This window comes from Leucoraja erinacea, chromosome 5, assembly GCF_028641065.1.
Source record: "Leucoraja erinacea ecotype New England chromosome 5, Leri_hhj_1, whole genome shotgun sequence".
Lineage (NCBI taxonomy): Eukaryota > Metazoa > Chordata > Chondrichthyes > Rajiformes > Rajidae > Leucoraja > Leucoraja erinaceus.
The window spans coordinates 17,147,335-17,167,948 of NC_073381.1; the positions used below are offsets into that span (position 1 = coordinate 17,147,335).

General features: G+C 47.3%; 3 protein-coding genes across 3 annotated transcripts in view; 1 reads left to right on the plus strand and 2 right to left on the minus strand.

Moving 5' to 3' along the window:
• Positions 1–462: 462 nt before the first annotated feature.
• On the minus strand, positions 463–3,029 carry exoc8 (exocyst complex component 8). The gene has a single exon (XM_055635110.1). It carries the CDS (start codon positions 2,909–2,911, stop codon positions 698–700), a length of 2,214 nt encoding a protein of 737 aa, XP_055491085.1. The 5' UTR covers positions 2,912–3,029; the 3' UTR covers positions 463–697.
• A 399-nt stretch (positions 3,030–3,428) lies between these two features.
• sprtn (SprT-like N-terminal domain) lies at positions 3,429–11,915 on the plus strand. The gene is made up of 5 exons (XM_055635112.1): positions 3,429–3,721; positions 5,135–5,234; positions 5,693–5,821; positions 9,101–9,368; positions 10,794–11,915. Exons 1-5 carry the CDS (start codon positions 3,480–3,482, stop codon positions 11,531–11,533), a joined length of 1,479 nt encoding a protein of 492 aa, XP_055491087.1. The 5' UTR covers positions 3,429–3,479; the 3' UTR covers positions 11,534–11,915.
• A 2,569-nt stretch (positions 11,916–14,484) lies between these two features.
• The window catches only part of gnpat (glyceronephosphate O-acyltransferase), a 36,457-nt gene continuing 30,327 nt past the window's right edge, over positions 14,485–20,614 (minus strand). Inside the window, exons 14-16 of the mRNA XM_055635111.1 lie at positions 19,813–19,906; positions 17,983–18,044; positions 14,485–16,323 (exon numbers count right to left, since the gene is read on the minus strand). Coding sequence (XP_055491086.1) covers positions 16,280–16,323; positions 17,983–18,044; positions 19,813–19,906 — 200 coding nt within the window. The 3' untranslated portion in view covers positions 14,485–16,279. The remainder of the gene's footprint in view (positions 16,324–17,982; positions 18,045–19,812; positions 19,907–20,614) is intronic.

A 20,614-nucleotide genomic window follows, 5' to 3' on the forward strand; every position in this document is an offset into this window, starting at 1 on the left:
TTGCTGTGCGGTACTGTTTCATGTTCAAAAGGCTTCCCTTTTAGGGCAGGTTTACACTGCTCGGCAGTTTTACAGGTTCTACTGCTAGAAGGTCGACAGTCTGAACATCTATTAAGCTTCCTCATAATTAATAAACCCAGCATAATTCAAGGAGTGTAAATGGACAAAAAAAGTCCAAGTCTAAAATGATATTGGATTAAGGAGGACTATAAAGATGAAACCACCATGAAACTATATTTCCATTTACACTGCTAGCATTATCAAACTAAAAATATGCAGTGAGCTACAAGCATTAAGGCTGGTGGGGCATGTTTAGTCAATGCAATGGTATTATCAAAATGTATTTCACAGTTAAAGGGGATTTTAGGGGGGGAGAATAAGGCCTTGCAGGATGCAAGCAAATATGGAGATGTACCATATTTGCTTTTTGCACAAATCCAAGGATATAAGCAAATTCAGGTATTGCCACAAAACTCTTTTACTAGTGAAGTATAAACAAAAACAAAAGTAGTATTTACAAGACAGATGTTGCTGAAAATGACAACCGGTAGTTGATATAATGTCTTCTGCATAAGGTGAGACAATGTTTATGACTGCCCCACAACTAGGTGCTACACAAGGTTAGTGTTAAATAAGAAATACAGAGAGCTCACTAGGGGCTGTGGAGGGGCTGGCTGCAACAACTACTTCAAGATGTTCACACAAAGGAATTTGTGCTCTCTGGATTGACACGAATGATTCGGGAGCCGTTACGAAGATCCTGGAGCTGCTTGGCTGGCGTCCCAACTCCCTCCTCGAACCGTCTCTCCACCACTGGGAGGACAGTCTCATAAAGGAAGGAAACGTTGTCGTGAATGAAGACTTTCTTCTCTGGATCCTGCTCGCAGCGCAGGCTGTAGTCAACATGTTGCACGGCCACCAAGATGATCTCCTGGAGGCTTTCCAGAAGAACCATGTGCAGTTCGGGGAAGTAGAGCTTCAGTCCTTCCTCCAAGAAGGCCATCAGCTGCTTGGTGAAGGCCACTATGGTATAGCTGAGGTTGACCCAGCAATCGTCGCCCGTGTACTGGTCGAAATTGGTGATGCCACTACTCTTCATTTCGTCCTTCAGTTTTGTCAAGGCCTCGGGTGTCATCAGGTTCATCTTCCTCCACATCTCCTCCGAGTTTCGGTGCTTGGTGGCCTCCATGATGATGTCCTTGTAGCAGTGGAGCGCGGCCTTGATGTCCTTGACCAGCAACGCCTGCAGGGTGAAGGTGAGGTCCAGGCCGATCTCGCTGAGCTTGTTGCAGTGCTCCTTGGCCACCTCCACGCACTCGGCCGTGGTGGACAGGCTCTCCTTACTGTCGAACACCTGCTTGCTGAAGGCGTCCACAAAGAGGCGGGTGGACGAGCGCGACCACACCACGAAGGCCGAGTAGCAGCCGCTGTCGCCGGCGAAGTCCATCTCGAACTCGCGGGCCGTGTCCAGCAGGCCGGTGAAGAAGATGTTGCAGAGCTTGTGGATGTAGAGCAGCGTGGCGCCCTCGATGCGCAGCTGGCGGATGGCGGTGTGCACGGCGGCCGCCCGGTTCTTCAGGAAGAGATCGCACGCCTTGGTGGACTGGCCGAGGCGGATGAGCTGCGAGACGGCGCGCCGGGTGGCCCGCGGGCCGCCACGCAGCGAGCGCCCGGGCGACAGCTCGTACACCAGCACGCCGGTGAGCCGGCGGATCCGCTGCTCCACCCGGCTCCTCAGCTGCCGCACCCCGGGCTGCCCGTCGGCGCCGCTCAAGTAGGCCGACAGCTTGTCCAGCAGGTCCACGGCGCCCTCGAAGTCCCGCTGGGCGATGCATACGTCCAGGTCCTCGGGCAGCTCCTGGATCCAGTCCAGGCCGAGGTCCAGCGGCTGCAGGTCGGCCCGCGGCTCGTCGCCCGCCTCCCCCCCATCCTCCTCCTCCTCGAACGGGTTGGTGCCGGACGGCAGGGCCCTCCTCCTCCGCTGCTCTTCCTCCTGCTGCAGCCGCTGTTGCTCCTGCTCGGCCGCCGCCAGCCGCAGGGCCTCGGCTTTCTCCAGCTCCCGGCGCTCGCCCAGCGCCTTGTTCTTCTTGGTCTGCTCCAGGATCTCCAGCCACTCCTTCTTCACCTTGGCGTTCTCCGCCTGGAAGACGCGGGTGTCGGGGAACATCAGCACCTTGAACATGTCCCGCATGGGGCCCGCGTCCTTCACGTTCACCACCGCGAAGCTGTCCAGCTGGTAGACGGCGTCGAAGCGGTACCGGAGCGCTGCGCCGCGGCGGCCCGGCAACCAGGCGGCCACCAGGAAGCAGTCGTTCATCAGGAAGGCGTGGACCCGCTGCAGCTGCGCCGCACTCTCCGGGTCGCACTCCAGCAGGTCGCCGTTGTAGACCAGGTAGCGGCCGGGCGCCTGCAGCAACTCCTGGCAACCCTCCACCTTCTCCAGCAGCGGCGTCAGTGTGCGCTGCTTGTGCTCCTCGGCCTCCCGCGGCAGCAGGAAGGCCTCGGACTTGGTGGAGGCGCGGTCGGCCGCGGAGGCGGAGGCTGAGGCGGAGGCGGAGGAAGGCCCGGCCTGCAGCTGCTGCTCCCTGTCAGCTGCCAGCAGCATCTGGGTCAGGCCGTCCATGATGCCCTTCTGCTCGGTGAGGATGTGGCTGAGCTGGTACATCTCGCTCTCCAGGTACGAGATCTCCCGCGCCGTCTCGATGAACTGCCGGTAGTTCTTGTACACGTTCTTCTTCAGGTTCTGCGCCGTCTCGTCGGCCAGGCTCTGGATCTTGTGCCGGTGCTCCTGCAGGTCGCGGTCGCCGTCCGACTGCTGCGACAGCTGCTTCACGTAGAGCGCCGGCTCGAAGCGCACGGCCTCCAGCTGGCGCCGCAGCCTGGAGCCGCCGTCCGCCGCCGCCATCGCCATCCTCGCTGTCGACACGGGCGGGGGAAGTGGACGAGGCCCCGGTCTCTCAGCCGCCCGTTCCCCAAGCCTGGTGTCAGCGAACAGGCCCCGACCGACCGTGCTTCCGCTTCCGCTCCCCCTCCCACTGACGCCCGATACCCCGCCCGCCAGAGGACCGCCCTCCCACCTCTCCGATTGGTCCCTGTTGGTTAGTCCCGCCCCTTAGCCCCAACACAATTGGTCCAACACCTGAGGCTATTGGCTGAAGCGGCTGTCCATCAGCACCAGCTTCCATCTGGTTGGTCCCGCCTCCCCCCAGCTGTCTGCTATCCGATTGGTGGCTGCTAGTTAGTTCCGCCCCTTCCCCATGTCCCTATTGGCCAGTGGTGTCCAACCCCAGAGACTATTGGCTAAGTGGGTTGTCCATCATCGCCCGGCTGCCCCCTCATTGGTCGCTTCTCACCAGCTGTCTGATTGGTCGGTTCAAACCGAAGGCGCTCATTGGTCCATTCTGTCTAGTCGGTCACGTGACGTAATGTGAGCCCCCACCGCGCATGCCCGGCGGTGGAGGGTGGAAGGCGGGCGGACGATGGACGGCGATCTGTTGCTGGCGCTGCAGCTACAAGGGGCCTGGGAGGCCGAGGATCGGGCCGGGCCCGCCGGCCGCCAGAAGCCGCCCGACCCCGAGGCCCCGCTCACGGTGGTGGATGAGTCGTGGGAGTTGCTGGATCCGAACCCGGACCTGCGCGCCCTCTTCCTGCAGTTCAATGACATGTTCTTCTGGGGGCAGCTGTCCGGGGTGGAGGTGCGCTGGAGCCCGCGGATGACCCTGTGAGTGCGGCCTGGGGTCAGCCCGACCCGGGAGAGGGAGAGGGAGGGGTGAGGGAGGGAGAGAGGGAGACCGAGAGACCCCCACCCTCCCCCCTGGCACAGTCTCCCACCCCACCCTAGTTCGTGCTGGGGTCCCACAAGTGCTGTCAGGTTTGCTGTCAGAACTCATCTTCATTCTGATTTCACCCGAGCAGTAAGTGAGGGATGTGTATTGCACAAGAAAGTGACTCAGAATTACAAGATCAGCCACAATTTAGAGTGACGGAGCACGTATAAAGATATCGAATGGCTTATTCCTACTACTATAATGTTTCTCTGCACCCTCTCCAACTTCTGATGGTGGAGTCAGGCTGTTACATGAGCCATGTAGTGTTTTGAATGTGTCCATCAGATTGGTGTATGGGGGCAGGTGCCAGTGGCCTTGTTTTAGTAGATTTATTTTAAAAGGGTCAATGGAAGATAATGGTTCTTCAGACATGTTGTCTGATTTACCAATGTAATGTTTGCAGTTGCTACATTTGAAATGGTTTATACCACTCATTATCTGTCTTGCAGTATCTGCAGTATAATGTGGATAAATGTGAGGTTATCCATTTTGGTGGCAAAAACGGGAAAGCAGACTATTATCTAAATGGTGGCCGATTGGGAAAGGGGGAGATGCAGCGAGACCTGGGTGTCATGGTACACCAGTCATTGAAAGTAGGCATGCAGGTGCAGCAGGCAGTAAAGAAAGCGAATGGTATGTTAGCTTTCATTGCAAAAGGATTTGAGTATAGGAGCAGGGAGGTTCTACTGCAGTTGTACAGGGTCTTGGTGAGACCACACCTGGAGTATTGCGTACAGTTTTGGTCTCCAAATCTGAGGAAGGACATTATTGCCATAGAGGGAGTGCAGAGACGGTTCACCAGACTGATTCCTGGGATGTCAGGACTGTCTTATGAAGAAAGACTGGATAGACTTGGTTTATACTCTCTAGAATTTAGGAGATTGAGAGGGGATCTTAAAGAAACTTACAAAATTCTTAAGGGGTTGGACAGGCTAGATGCAGGAAGATTGTTCCCGATGTTGGGGAAGTCCAGGACAAGGGGTCACAGCTTAAGGATAAGGGGGAAATCCTTTAAAACCGAGATGAGAAGAACTTTTTTCACACAGAGAGTGGTGAATCTCTGGAACTCTCTGCCACAGAGGGTAGTTGAGGCCAGTTCATTGGCTATATTTAAGAGGGAGTTAGATGTGGCCCTTGTGGCTAAAGGGATCAGGGGGTATGGAGCGAAGGCAGGTACGGGATACTGAGTTGGATGATCAGCCATGATCATATTGAATGGCGGTGCAGGCTCGAAGGGCCGAATGGCCTACTCCTGCACCTAATTTCTATGTTCCTATGTTTGCTGACTCACTGTTTTCTTTTTGCAGGTGTGCCGGTGTATGTAGTTATGAGGGGAGAGGGGGACTATGTTCAGTACGTATTAGTGAACCTCTGATGAAATTGCGACCCAGACGGGATTTGGTTGAGGTATGTGCTGTAAGGTCCTAGTACCCTCTTTTTGGTGTTTGATTCTTTAGGAACCCTGGTGTTATATTTGTTGTTATATAGTTGTCGGGTGTTATATTTGTGACTTTACAATACAATTAGGGTGGCACAGCTGGGAGAGCTGCTGTATCCTGCATCTAGCCTGTCTCAATGCCGGAGGCCTAGGTTTGATCTTGACCTCAGGTGCTGTTTGTGTACCTTTGCACGTTCTCCCTGTAACTACGTGGATTTCCTCCGGGTGCTCCGGTTTCCTCTCACATCCCAAAGACGTGTAGATTTGCAGATTAACCGGTCTATGTCAATTGCCCCTAGCATGTAGGGAGTGGATGAGAAAGTAGGATAAAATAGATCGTGTGAAAGGGTGATCGATGGTCGGCGTTGGACTGAGTGGGCCTGTTGTAGCTCAATGCAATTATGACTTTATTTTGCTTTCTCAATAGACACTATTGCATGAAATGATCCACGCCTTGCTGTTTGTCACAAACAACGATAGAGATCACGAGTCTCATGGACCTGAATTCTGCAAACACATGAGAAGGATCAACAGGGTGTCTGGAACCAAGATCACTGTAAGTACTGAGGCAGGCGCCACCCACGAGGGATGTGTGCTCTCATTCATTGTTCCATGACAATGGGGATTATATGTGGAAGATCACCCATGATCCTAATGAATGATGGAGCAGGCTTGAAGGGCTGAAAAGCTTATTTGTATGTTAAATACAATCCAGTGAAATACTGATGCCTTGTAGTGGATTGAGCTGTTGTGTGCCCTGCTCTAAATCAAAGGAATCTTTTGTCCTAGCTCTTGAACAAAAGACATGCTGCAATATATCTCAGATATGGTCGGCTCCTGTGGTTATACAGTGCCCTCCATAATGTTTGGGATAAAGACCCATCATTTATTGATTTGCCTCTGTACTCCACAATTTGAGATTTCACATGTGGCAAAAGTGCACATTGTCAGATTTTATTAAAGGGTATTTTTATACATTTTGGTTTCACCATGTAGAAATTACAGCTGTGTTTATACACAGTTCCCCCCCATTTCAGGGTTCCATAATGTTTGGGACATATGGCTTCACATGCGTTTGTAATTGCTCAGGTGTGATACAGAGGCAAATGATGGGTCTTTGTCCCAAACATTATGGGTGGCACTGTACACGGGCGGAGGGGGTTGTTTTGCAACCATATCACATAAATGTTGAATGATGCAGCCTTTCCAGTTTTAATGTCCAACAAATGTCTCCATAGACACAAAAAGCTGTAGTAGCTCAGTGGGACAGGCAGCATCTCTGGAGAGAAGGAATAGGTGACATTTCGGGTCGAGACCCTTCTTCAGGTGCACTTCTGAAGAAGACTCCAGTCTGAAGAAGGGTCTGGACCCGAAACGTCACCCATTCCTTCTCTCCAGAGATGCTGCCTGTCCCGCTGAGTTACTCCTGCCTTTTGTGTCTATCTTTGGTATAAACCAGCATCTGCAGTTCCTTCCTTCAAATTTCTCCTTAGTTCAAGTTAAAGTTCAAGTGAGTTTATTGTCACCTTAGCTTCATCCTTCCATATGTCACCAACGCTGTAAACCCTTGAGCCCATGGCTGTGCTTCAATTCTGGCCTGCTGAGGAACTTGAATTTTATTTACCATTGGCTACCATGTGCTGAAGTCTCTAGAGCAAAGAACAGTGTTGAAGTAACTGAGTGGGTCAGGCAGCATCTCAGGAACACATGGATAGGCAACATTTTGTGTCAGAACTATTCTTCAGATGCTAAATGTCTTCGCCCATTTAATTATCCTTAACCTGGGTTATAGTCACTTTATTTTATAGATTGTTGTCATTTTCTGTCTGTTAATGGCTCTGTGAAATGTTGTGAACATTATATAGTAAATTCAAATTGCAAGAGATGCAGGTAGTAGAAACATAGAAACATAGAAATTAGGTGCAGGAGTAGGCCATTCGGCCCTTCGAGCCTGCACCGCCATTCAATATGATCATGGCTGATCATCCAACTCAGTATCCCATACCTGCCTTCTCTCCATACCCCCTGATCCTTTTAGCCACAAGGGCCACATCTAACCCTCTTAAATATAGCCAATGAACTGGCCTCAACTACCCTCTGTGGCAGAGAGTTCCAGAGATTCACCACTCTCTGTGTGAAAAAAGTTCTTCTCATCTCGGTTTTAAAGGATTTCCCCCTTATCCTTAAGCTGTGACCCCTTGTCCTGGACTTCCCTAACATCGGGAACAATCTTCCTGCATCTAGCCTGTCCAACCCCTTAAGAATTTTGTAAGTTTCTATAAGATCCCCTCTCAATCTCCTAAATTCTAGAGTATAAACCAAGTCTATCCAGTCTTTCTTCATAACAGTCCTGACATCCCAGGAATCAGTCTGGTGAACCGTCTCTGCACTCCCTCTATGGCAATAATGTCCTTCCTCAGATTTGGAGACCAAAACTATACACAATACTCCAGGTGTGGTCTCACCAAGACCCTGTACAACTGCAGTACAACCTCCCTGCTCCTATACTCAAATCCTTTTGCAATGAAAGCTAACATACCATTTGCTTTCTTTACTGCCTGCTGCACCTGCATGCCTACCTTCAATGACTGGTGTACCATGCCACCCAGGTCCCGCTGCATCTCCCCCTTTCCCAATCGGCCACCATTTAGATAATAGTCTGCTTTCCCGTTTTTGCCACCAAAATGGATAACCTCACATTTATCCGCATTATACTGCATCTGCCAAACATTTGCCCACTCACCCAGCCTATCCAAGTCACCTTGCCGTCTCCTAGCATCCTCCTCACAGCTAACACTGCCCCCCAGCTTAGTGTCATCCGCAAACTTGGAGATATTGCCTTCAATTCCCTCATCCAGATCATTAATATATATTGTAAATAGCTGGGGTCCCAGCACTGAGCCTTGCGGTACCCCACTAGTCACTGCCTGCCATTGTGAAAAGGACCCGTTTACTCCTACTCTTTGCTTCCTGTTTGCCAACCAGTTCTCTATCCACATCAATACTGAACCCCCAATGCCTTGTGCTTTAAGTTTGTATACTAATCTCTTATGTGGGACCTTGTCGAAAGCCTTCTGGAAGTCCAGATACACCACATCCACTGGTTCTCCCCTATCCACGCTACTAGTTACATCCTCGAAAAATTCTATAAGATTCGTCAGACATGATTTACCTTTCGTAAATCCATGCTGACTTTGTCCAATGATTTCACCACTGTCCAAATGTGCTGCTATCCCATCTTTAATAACTGACTCTAGCAGTTTCCCCACTACCGATGTTAGACTAACTGGTCTGTAATTCCCCATTTTCTCTCTCCCTCCCTTCTTAAAAAGTGGGGTTACGTTTGCTACCCGCCAATCTTCAGGAACTACTCCAGAATCTAAAGAGTTTTGAAAGATTATTACTAATGCATCCACTATTTCTGGAGCTACTTCCTTAAGTACTCTGGGATGCAGCCTATCTGGCCCTGGGGATTTATCGGCCTTTAGATTATACATTAAAGTGTATAAAAATATTAATTTTCAAATAGACTTAAAGAATAACGAATGCCTTTCTTAAATTGTAGTAACTGATATGTCTGTAGGTATGGTTTAGTTTGAAATAGTCTGTAGCCTTGTTTTGGGTGTGTGAGTGCATACCATCTGGTTAGTTAAAACCGTATTTAATGTAACTAATTGTGTGTGGAACTATCATCAAAAGCCATTTGAATGTATTGAAATGGCAGGAAAGAGTGAAATGCACAGTTTTAAAAATGCACCAGCAATGCTATCTCCAGTTCCTAACTAGTTTCTTTCTGAATTTGGAGTGGTTTGTTACTAGCATGTTTTTCTTTCAGATTTATCACTCATTCCACGACGAGGTGGATGAATACCGGCAGCACTGGTGGCGGTGTGATGGACCCTGCCAAAACAGGCGGCCGTACTACGGGTACGTTAAACGGGCAATGAACAGGGCACCGTCAGCTCAAGATCCCTGGTGGCCTGAGCATCAGCAAACGTGCGGTGGGACGTACACCAAAGTCAAAGAGCCTGAAAATTACAAGACGAAGAAGGCAAAAGCGGAAGGGGCACCAGGAAAGCTCTCAAAAGCCACAAAGGATAAAGGTACTGGGTCTCCTTGGGTGATGCGTGGGTGTGATCAAAAATATTTTTTTTTTTGGGGGGGGGAAATGGAAGTAATGAAATCTTTTTCTTGACACCATTGTACCACCGGACATTTGTTTATTCTTGAGTTTGAATGAAGACATAACAGTGATAAAAAGCAGCTGTTTCAGATTCTAGTTGTCAGTATATAATTCAGCACGTAACAGAAGCTGAGACTGATTAGATGTCAGCTTTTCCAAATACATGATTTAATTGTCCTTCAGACTTTATAATCATGCCCACTCACGCGCATTCCTGAGACATTTGTTTCACAACTTAATTTCCCAAGTGTCCCCAGTAACCGTTTAGGATAGTTATAAGCATTGAATTTCATCTTTAACCTCATCATCTGGAAATTAACAGACACCATTAGTTTAGTTTAGAGATACAGCACAGAAACAGGCCCTTCGGCCCACCAGGTCCGCGCCGACCAGTGATCCCCACACATTAACATTATCCTACACCCACTCGGGACAATTTTACATTTACCAAGCCAATTAACCTACAAACCTGTACGTCTTTGGAGTGTGGGAGGAAGCTGAAGATCTCGGAGAAAACAGGTCATGGGGAGAGCGTACAAATGTTTCTGCCCCAGTTGTGCTGTGATCTTTATGAATCAGGATTTGCACAGATCAGCCAGTGAAATCAAAGGGGTTTGCCTGATGATGTCTAGGCTGCTTTGTATGTAGTCCAAAAATGACAATACTATGAGATGTGCTTCACCATATCGTCGGACAGTTTCCCATCTAGAAGTTAGTTTGCTTTCTCAGTGACTAAGCCATTTTAGGTAGTGGTTAAGAACCAAATGCATTGATGTAGCATTGGCATTGTGTTTATGGGCCTGTTCCACTTAGGCGATTTTTTTAAGCGACTGCCAGCGACTCGGACAATAGAATTCACCGAAGTCAGCACTGGCGACAACCTTCGTTAATCTGGCACAACCTACGACAGCACCTATGACAACCCAAAATGTCACCACTGTCGCTGAAAAATGTTCAACATGTTGAAAATTGTTCAGCAGTCGCCTGTTAGTCGCCTAAAATAATCGCCTAAGTGGGACAGGTCCATAAGTCACACACCAGAAAGAATATGAACTTTTTCCCTGTAATATACCTGTGGGAGTGGCTTCACCACACAGACTGCAGCATGTCAGGGCATTAGGCATGAATAATTAATGCACGCATTGCCAGTGTCACTGGGATCTCAAGTGTGAGTGCATCACTGGATTGGTCCCTGATGCGCATCGTGAAATGTAATGTATACAATTTGTTGTAGATGTGAATTTTTAATACATCTTTAACACCTTTTTGGTTGTATTTACTGAACTATTTCTTGGTGTGTAATCAGCCAAAGATAGTAATCACATCTGTCCTTTTCTTGTGTCAGATAAATCCGTGGGTGTCGATATACGTACAATCCTGCCGTTCAGTGGAAAAGGTCACGTCCTGGGAGGCAGCAGCCCCAGCACAGCCCTGCAACGTGTGTCCTTGGGGAGGACTCCTGTGAGCTTGCCCACACCTTCTTCCCACCATGTCTCCTGGGTTTCAGAACCAGCTTTCAACTCCAATGGGCAAAAAGCTGCTCAAAGGACATCAAGTTCATCCTCGGATTCATGGACACCCTCTGTCCCTTCAGGGCGGCTGTTAAAACGTTCCGGAGACCACCTAGGTTTCACGCCGACAAAAAGGTCTGTTTCCAACGGCAGGGCTTTTATCAGCATCGATGGGTCACCCGTACGGACAAATAACACAAATCCCGTGAACTCTGTAAAGAAGAAAGTGCCAAACAATTCTCCAAAGGGGCTCGTTTCTGAATTGCAACAACCACCTCTCCAACAGAATAGGAAGACGGTGTGGCCTGATTCATCCTTTCCCAGAGGGACCATTTTGTATGCGTTTGGTAAATCAACAGCAGAGAGGCGGGGAGGTCAGTCCTCTGGCGCAAGCACTTCCCGTGCAGCTGACACTGAGAATTGGCACGGCCAGAAGAGTGCGTCCACCTCACCTCCACAGATGGGTAACCCGGCTGACCGCAGTGGTGTGAGTGGCACTGTTAACTGTCCCGCCTGTCAGTCTACTGTCTTGGCTTCTGAAATTAACCAACACTTAGATTTGTGCCTTCACTGATGGAGAAGTTATTAGGAAAATATAAATCGTGAGTTTTGTTTCAGAATTGTCAGGATCAGTAAGAATCTTCAGGAGAGAGTGGTTGTTAATTTGTTAATTAAGTCATTCTCAGATTTTATGTAATTTAACTCGATCAATGCTATTTGTCTCCATAAGACTTTTATAAAGTAAAACGTATATTTGGAACCTTGATTAAAATATATTGTGTATAGTTTTATGTCTTTGTTTATGCTATTTGTTATGTGATGCTTAACTCTGTACAGCCAATTAAAACAATGATTTTTCAGTACAATAATTGCAAACTTAATTTGGATCGGAATAATTGTTTGAATAATTTATTTTTCTAATAAAGATTAAAGTAAACTTTTTCCCTTTTGATTTATTGTATGCTGTTTAGAGGATTAAATAACAGCAGATGAATGATTATTGCTCTTGTGTTAGTTGCACTCAATTTTGCATCTCCTTATTCACCCTCAAATCCCTTTTGATTCGCCTTTGGCAGCTTTGCTTTCAGTTGTCAGGGCCCTGGGCTCAAGAATATTCTCCTAGCGGTGTCTCTGCCGTTGACTTTTTCTTTCAGGTGTTCATTAAAGCTTACTTCTGATCCAGTTTTGGTCATCTGCCCCATTCTGTGTGAGTTGCCATTTACTCATGTTCCCGTGCCATCGGATGTCCTGCTGCATTAAAGGTGGAAGTTGTTATTTATCTGATCATTTCTGTCTCAGCCAAGTTTGGGTTTAAATTCTTGGGAATCAAGGGCAAAGCCAGAAAAGCCAGAAAGGACAGCTATCTGCAGAGCCAAAAGAGATGGGGGAGATATTGAACAATTTATTTTCTTCGGTATTCACCAAGGAGAAGGATATTGAATTATGTGAGGTAAGGGAAACAAGTAGAGTAGCTATGGATACCATGAGATTCAAAGAAAAGTACTGACACTTTTGAAAAATATAAAAGTGGAAAGGTACCCCACTAGTCACTGCCTGCCATTGTGAAAAGGACCCGTTTACTCCTACTCTTTGCTTCCTCTCTGCCAGCCAGTTCTCTATCCACATCAATACTGAACCCCCAATACCGTGTGCTTTAAGTTTGTATACTAATCTCTTATGTGGGACCTTGTCGAAAGTCTTCTGAAAGTCCAGATACAACACATCCACTGGTTCTCCCCTATCCACGCCACTAGTTACATCCTCGAAAAATTCTATAAGATTCGTCAGACATGATTTACCTTTCGTAAATCCATGCTAACTTTGTCCAATGATTTCACCACTTTCCAAATGTGCTGCTATCCCATCTTTAATAACTGACTCTAGCAGTTTCCCCACTGCCGATGTTAGACTAACTGGTCTGTAATTCCCTGTTTTCTCTCTCCCTCCTTTCTTAAAAAGGGGTTACGTTAGCTACCCTCCAATCCTCAGGAACTACTCCAGAATCTAAAGAGCTTTGAAAAATTATCACTAATGCATCCACTATTTCTGGAGCTACTTCCTTAAGTACTCTGGGATGCAGCCTATCTGGCCTGGGGATTTATCGGCCTTTAATCCATTCAATTTACCCAACACCACTTCCCGACTAACCTGGATTTCACTCAGTTCCTCCATCTCCTTTGACCCGCGGTCCCCTGCTATTTCCGGCAGATTATTTAGGTCTTCCTTAGTGAAGACGGAACCAAAGTAGTTATTCAATTAGTCCACCATATCCTTGTTCCCCATGATCAATTCAGTTTCTGACTGCAAGGGACCTACATTTGTTTTAACTAATCTCTTTCTCTTCACATATCTATAAAAACTTTTGCAGTCAGTTTTTATGTTCCCTGCCAGTTTTCTTTCATTATCTATTTTCCCTTTCCTAATTAAGCCCTTTGTCCTCCTGGATAGGCTAATTGCACACTCTTTCCCAGAGTAGGGGAATCAAGATCCACAGCACATGGGTTTAATGTGAGGGGGAAAGATTTAATAGGAACCTAAGAGGCAACTTTTTTTTTTAAATACAAAGGGTGGTAGGTATATGGAATGAGCTGTCAGAGAAGATAGTTGAGGCAGGAACTGACACATTTTAAAAGATATTTGAACAGGTACAAGGATAGGTTTAGAAGGATATAGCCCAAACACAGACAGGTGGGACTATTGTAGATGGACATGTTGGTCAGCGTGGGCCTGTTTCCACGCTGTATGACTATGACTCTATGAATCTTTGGCTGAGATTAGAATGATCTGATTCTGCGATCTCAAGATTCATTTGGGGATTACCTGTGGTAAATGAAACTATTGACTGGTTAATCTCTGAACTTTCTAGAATTTCATTCAAGTGAACGAGAAAATTCTTTACCCCAATCAAAACGGGCAAGCCAAAACTTCAAAATTAACCTGAAATAACAATTGTTGCCTGATTGTGGACTTCGGAAGGGATAGGATGGGGTCCCATAGTTCAGTTTATATCAACGGGTCAATGGTGGAAAGGGTCAAGAACTTCAAAGTCCTGGGCATGCATATTTCCGAAGATCTCTCCTGGTCCCAGAACACTGATGCAATCATAAAGAAAGCACATCACGCCTCTACTTCCTGCGAAGATTACGGAGAGTCGGTATGTCAAGGAGGACTCTCTCGAACTTCTACAGGTGCACAGTAGAGAGCATGCTGACCGGTTGCATCATGGCTTGGTACGGCAACCTGAGCATCCAGGAGCAGAAAAGGCTGCAAAAATTGTAACCACTGCTCTGTCCATCATTAGATCTGACCTCCCTACCATCGAGGGGATCACTTGCAGTCGCTGCCTCAAAAAGGCTGCCAGCATCATCAAGGACCCACACCATCCTGGCCACACACTCATCTCTCCGCTGCCTTCAGGTAGAAGGTACAGGAGCCTGAAATCTGCAACATCCAGATTCAGGAACAGTTTCTTCCCCCCAGCAAAGAAAAACTAAGAATACAATATCAATAAATTCAAGCTTGTAATTGGATTAGCACTGTTAATTTATTAAGGGAAATTGCAAATATTCAACCATGTTTTAAATGTTCTTTTAACAAAATGGTTTGAACAGGGGTTTAATGGTTCAGTTCCATTACCATCTGGACGCTGACTGCTAAACTAATGTATCTGAATAACCGTCACCCTTATGGAGCTATGTGGCACTTCATCCTCATCTTATGTCTACAATGGTACATGAGCCTTTTTCAGGAGTAAACCAAATGTCATAGTAAACACAATGGCCACTTCAGGAGTGATTTAAAAATCAATAACCAGAATCCCCACTTCAGGAGTGACCCAAGTGTTGCAGTAACCACATTTCACACTTTAGGAGTGACTCAAGTGTCAGGGTAGCCACAATGCCCACTTCAGGAGTGATCTAAATATCAGTAACCAGAATCTCTACTTCAGGAGTGACCCAAAATATCACAACTACCACATTTCCTACTTCAGGAGTGATCCAACAGCCAGATCGAGCACATTTCTGGAGTGACCCTTGCCCCTGTTTCTGGAGTATTCCAACTGCCAGAGTGGTCACTGTGGGCATCTTTCAAGGGTGATCCAATTGAGAGTCTGACCTTAAACTCTCCACTTCTGTGATGACTACACATTCCTGTTTCTCGAGGAAGCTAATTGTCAGATTGACCACATTATCATCCATTTTGGAGTGTGCCCAGGGTTTCATTTCTGGAGTGGTTGCTTGGATCCAAATAGTGCAATTGAACATGCCTTTATCTTCCCCCTCATCACCACCCGCAGCATGTCTTGGGTGTTTTCATTCCCCCTAAATTGTTTTTCCTTTTATATACAGTCTCCGCAATGTTAGGAAGCCACCTACAGAATTAGACGCGTGCAAAGCTAATTTTTTTTACAGATATTCCGATAAAGCTGTGAAGCACACAGCAATAAACAAATGTTAATTGTTTTGGCCATTTCATTAATTTCCACATAGAAGGCGAAAGGATGTAAACTCCAGCCATTTTCTTGCTGCCTCTCCTATCATTACAATCCCCAGACAGCCGTGCCCAGGATTAGTTGAAGTGCCTTTATTCTAAATGCTTATGCATTCACACAAGTTTCTGGTTTTGCTGTCCTAATTGCAGTATAAAAGTAAAAAAAAGAATTAATTCAATTATCCAATGTTAAGGTCCTTTGAAGAATAGTTAACTGCCATGAAACTCCACTGTCAGCTGCTGAGCAAACCAACACCCATGTCATTTAAGGCTCTACATGAACGAAGGAAATGAACTGAACTGAGGCAAATGCAAACAGGATCCTTCCACTGAAACAGGTCTTATTCCGCATTGGCAATTTTCTGGATGTGGTGACAACAGAAAGACTGAGGATAAAACAGATTTCAAAGATAGCTCCAACAAATCCCCAGATAAAACAGGTGTTCAAGACAGACAAAAATCAAACTGTAAACTTCACCACCGACCCTGTTGCACTTTTAGCTGAATGTTGTTTTGACTGCGACATACTATTGTGGTTATATTAATGTTTACCTGAACAAAATCTGCACTTACATAACTTATCAAAAAAAACAAAAGACACCACAGGTTACAGCAACTTGAAGCATAAAATGAGTAGTATAGGGATTTCTTGCTCCTGATCAGTGCAGGTCTGGCTTTTGCGACCTTGGAAGCTCAAGTAAGCGATAAGCTCACTGTATCCGTTTCCAGCAACATTTCTTTTCCAGCTGGGTTTGGTTCCCACTTTCATCGATTAAAAAACACGACAAATTCCACCGATCTGTGAGCCATCATGAGTAATATGTTGTGCTCAGAGTCTGGCCACAGCAGCATTTTTCACTGGTATCCTGGGCGCTGTTAAACAAAAACAACGGTTAATTGTAAAACACAATCTTTGGATTACACTCCAAAGATTACTATTTTGTCTGTATAACTGTGCCAACATAACTTACTATTTAAAAATACTCAAAATATTTGTGCATTAGCTGTGATAAGGAGGAGATTAATTTCATTGGGGAACAAAACAATTCACCATCACGTGATGGTGACAGGCCAAGTTCATTTCACCTCCTGGTCTCACCAATGCTGTTAGCATAGGTTCTACCAATAGCATGGTTATGCCAAGTGGCTACGTTTTAAATTTCAACACAATATATGTTTGTCAAGTTGCAATTTCCAATTTGCTTCATATTGTGTTATCTATATTATTATATTACCTAAACTCTCATCTTGTTTGTTTGTATGCATGTGTGTGCATGAGAGCCCAAAATCCCGCCAAAACGGTATACGATAGCGCTACAATTTTTGTCCCACCTTACTCACCATTATCCTGGGATGTAAATGAAACAAGTTTCGTTCAAATTGATGGTATATTTTACAAGTTATTGACATTTTAAACTTTACAAAAATAACTTTTCAAACCACTTTTTCACTTGCCCTGCCCGTTAGCCGCTTTCGACGTCACAATGATGTCACAATGGGATCCAGTTCCACGTCACAATGGGATCCAGATTCTCATTTACATTTTTTTTTTAATCGCGATTTTCAAAAAAACTAAATTTTAATCAAATTCTTCTGTTTTTATTAAGTTAACAGTAACGCGATTTTCATTGAGAATTTATTTTTTTGTAAATTGTGATTTTCTTGTGGGGAGATGGTGGGATAGGAGGAAGGTTCCATTAAAAAAAAAATCATGATTTTCATTGTGGGGGGTGATAGGGGGGAGGTGAGGAGTAGGGGAGCAGGGGGGTAGAGGGAGAGGAGGTTGGTAGGGAGGGGAAAGTGGGAGAGGTGAGGAGGGAGAGTGGGGAGGAGGGGGGGGGGGGATAGAGGGAGAGGAAGAGGGGAGTGAGGAAGATAGGGAGGTGGGGGATAGAGGGAGAGGAGGGCAGTGGCGGAGAGTGGGAGTGGGATAGGGGGAGGTGAGTTGGGGAGCAGGGAGAGAGTGACTGAGGGTAGGAGAAAGGAGAGGGTGGGTGAAGAAGAGGGCGAGGGAGTGCTAGGGATGAGGGGGAATGGAGGAAGATAGGGGTAGGAAGAGGGATGGCGAGGCGCAGTTGGGAGTGGGTTGTCGTGACTCGCTTCACAACGGGAACCCCTCAGCCGCACCTGCGCAGTTGGGGGCTATGGGTGAGTGGTGGAATATTGCCTTGGGGGACGCACCTGGTCTAGTACATCAGAAAATCGTAATACAATGCTACAAGACATAACTTATTCAAACCCTTAATCTGTTCTTGCTTAAAATGTAAAAACTGTCTCCATTTGGGCTATTTGCTAACTATCAACCAGGTTTGCAGACGTTCTGCTTAACACACTTCCATTGCAGAGTGGTTTGGCATCCACAGTATCTAGTGAAGGATTGACACATGTGCAGTAGTATGATACAAACAAAGTATTACGCATATTTGACCATGTTGTACATATGATAAAAGCAAAACCACTTGGCAGGTAAGGAGATGCAAGGTGTAAATACAATTATTATGCAAGGTTAAAATGATAATGATGAAGACTTACCCAACATGTCCACCACCCTACCAAGCGTCTGTTTATTCACCTTGCAGATGATCCCTTCAGCTCTGTAAAGCAAGAAGTCAATAACATGGTCATGTCTGCAAAAATAGATACAAATGCAACAATACAGGTGCACAACCTTTTATCCGAAAGCCTTGGGACCAGACACCTTTCGTAATTCAGAATTTGTCGGTCTTCGGAATGGAAATTTTTTTGCGTAGATTTTAATGGCTGGCTCAGTGGTAGAGTGCTCGGCTCATATCCGCAAGGTCGCGAGTTTGCGCCTTGATCCCGGCAGAAGAAGTTGGAGCGGGGCTGGGCTGGGCTGCTGCTGGCTGTGGGTCTCTGGGATCTCTGTGCTTGCGGTGGGCCTGGTGGTCGACGTCCAATTGGTCCTGACGTCTCCGGTGACTGCACTGACCTACTGCCATCGCCGTCGTGGAGACAGTACAAAGCCCCCACGCCGGTGCAATGAGCGGGGAGCTGGAGAGGGGAGGGAAGGGGTCACACACATGGCCGGGAAGCAGAGGGGTGTAGGTGGGGTGAAACTGAAGGGAGCGACAATTTGCTGCTGCCTGCACGCTGAGTTAAAAAAGTTCCCACGCAAGACTCACGATACACTGTGTATCGTGTCTACCGTGGGAACGTTTTAACTAAGCGGGCAGGTAGCAGCATATTGTCAATTATTAACCCTCCCACGCAATTTACTCTCACCTTCTCTTTTATGAATGGGGATTTAGTTCCCCTTTCTTCGAGGACCGACCGGAGGTTCCGCTGTCACCTCTGCGGGCCGCCCTCGGTGAACGTCCTGTCTCCCTGTCCCTGGGATAGTAGGGGGCGATCAAACAGCACAATACCCCCCTCCCCCTCCAACTCCAGAGGAATCCGCTCCCCGATGGGCCGCTACGGCGACAAGTGTCAGTTCGCCCACAGCCCGAGCTGCGCCACCCCAAGAACAAGACGTACCTTGCACACCATCAGCTTCTGCCCATACACTGCGCGTTCCTCTGAAGTTGGAACGGGGCTGGGCTGGAGTTGCTGATCTGGGATCTCCGTGCTTGCAGTAGGCCTGGGGGTCGGTGTCCCGATGAGAGGGCGCAGCTCGGGCTGTGGGCGAACTGCCACTTGTCGCCGTAGCGGCCCATCGGGGAGCGGATTCTGGTGGTCCTGACGTCTCTGGCCAGTTTGCAGTTTTCCTCTGGAGTTGGAACGGGGCTGGGCTGCTGCTGGCTGTGGGTCTCTGGGATCTCCGTGCTTGCGGTGGGCCTGGGGTTCGGTGTCCCGTTGGTCCTGACGTCTCCGGCGACTGCACTGTGCTGCTAGAATCGCCGACGTGAAGACAGTGCAAAGCCCCCGCGCCGGTGCAATGGGCGGGGAACTGGAGAGGGGAGGGAAGGGGTCACACACATGGCCGGGAAGCAGAGGGGTGTAGGTGGGATGAAACTGAAGGGAGCGACAATTTGCTGCTGCCTGCACGCTGAGTTAAAAAAGTTCCCACGCAAGACTCACGATACACTGTGTATCGTGTCTACCGTGGGAACTTTTTAACTCAGCGGGCAGGCAGCAGCATATTGTCAATTATTAACCCTCCCGCGCAATATACCCTCACCTCTTTTATGAATGGGGATTTAGTTCCCCTTTCTTCGAGGACCGACTGGAGGTTCCGCTGTCACCTCTGCGGACCGCCCTCGGTGAACGTTTTCAAGGACCTTTCTTCAAGGACCGAAAAAATGTCGCTATTCGGAGGTTTTCGTTATTTGGATCGTCGGATAAAAGGTTGTGCACCTGTACTACCTTTGATCAGAACTGTTGAGATGTTTTAATGATACATACGTCTTAAACTTTTCCACGGCACCTAACCGGATTAAAGCAGCCAATGCATTCTTTTGCATATCCGTTGAAAGGACCTCATTATACTTTATGGCACCTGTACTCAAACGAAAGTGTGAATCAGACTCTGTTGGGAATAGATGAACCAAATAATGCTGTCATAAACCATTGATATAATGTTGAACAACAGACTATTCTGCAGTAGATCATAAGAGGCTCTGATTAGCAATGATACTCAAAGATAACTATCCTGCAAGTCTATGAAGGATCAGTCACAGCAAGAGAAAGACACTTGTTGGTTGTTACAATCTCCCACCACCTCTCGGCACCTCTGATCACAACAGACAATAGGTGCAGGAGTAGGCCATTCGGCCCTTCGAGCCAGCACCGCCATTCAATGTCATCATTGCTGATCATCCCCAATCAGTACCCCGTTCCTGCCTTCTCCCCATATCCCCTGACTCCGCTATCTTTAAGAGCCCTATCTAGCTCTCTCTTGAAAGTGTCCGGAGAACTGGCCTCCACTGCCCTCTGAGGCAGAGAATTCCACAGACTTCCACGTCTCCGTTCTAAATGGCTTACCCCTTATTCTTAAACTGTGGCCCCTGATTCTGGACTCCCCCAGCATCAGGAACATGTTTCCTGCCTCTAGCGTGTCCAAACCCTTAAAAATCTTATATGTTTCAATAAGAAACCCTCTCATCCTTCTAAACTCCAGAGTATACAATCCCAGCCGCTCCAATTTCTCAGCATATGACAGTCCTGCCATCCCGGGAATTAACCTTGTAAACCTACGCTGCACTCC

Coding starts and splice junctions, on each gene's coding strand:
- exoc8 (XM_055635110.1), bottom strand. CDS start 2,911: ATGGCGATGGCGGCGGCGGACGGCGGCTCCAGGCTGCGGCGCCAGCTG.
- sprtn (XM_055635112.1), top strand. CDS start 3,480: ATGGACGGCGATCTGTTGCTGGCGCTGCAGCTACAAGGGGCCTGGGAG. Junction 5,235..5,692: donor CCAGACGGGATTTGGTTGAG/GTATGTGCTGTA, acceptor CTTTCTCAATAG/ACACTATTGCATGAAATGAT. Junction 9,369..10,793: donor AAAAGCCACAAAGGATAAAG/GTACTGGGTCTC, acceptor TTCTTGTGTCAG/ATAAATCCGTGGGTGTCGAT.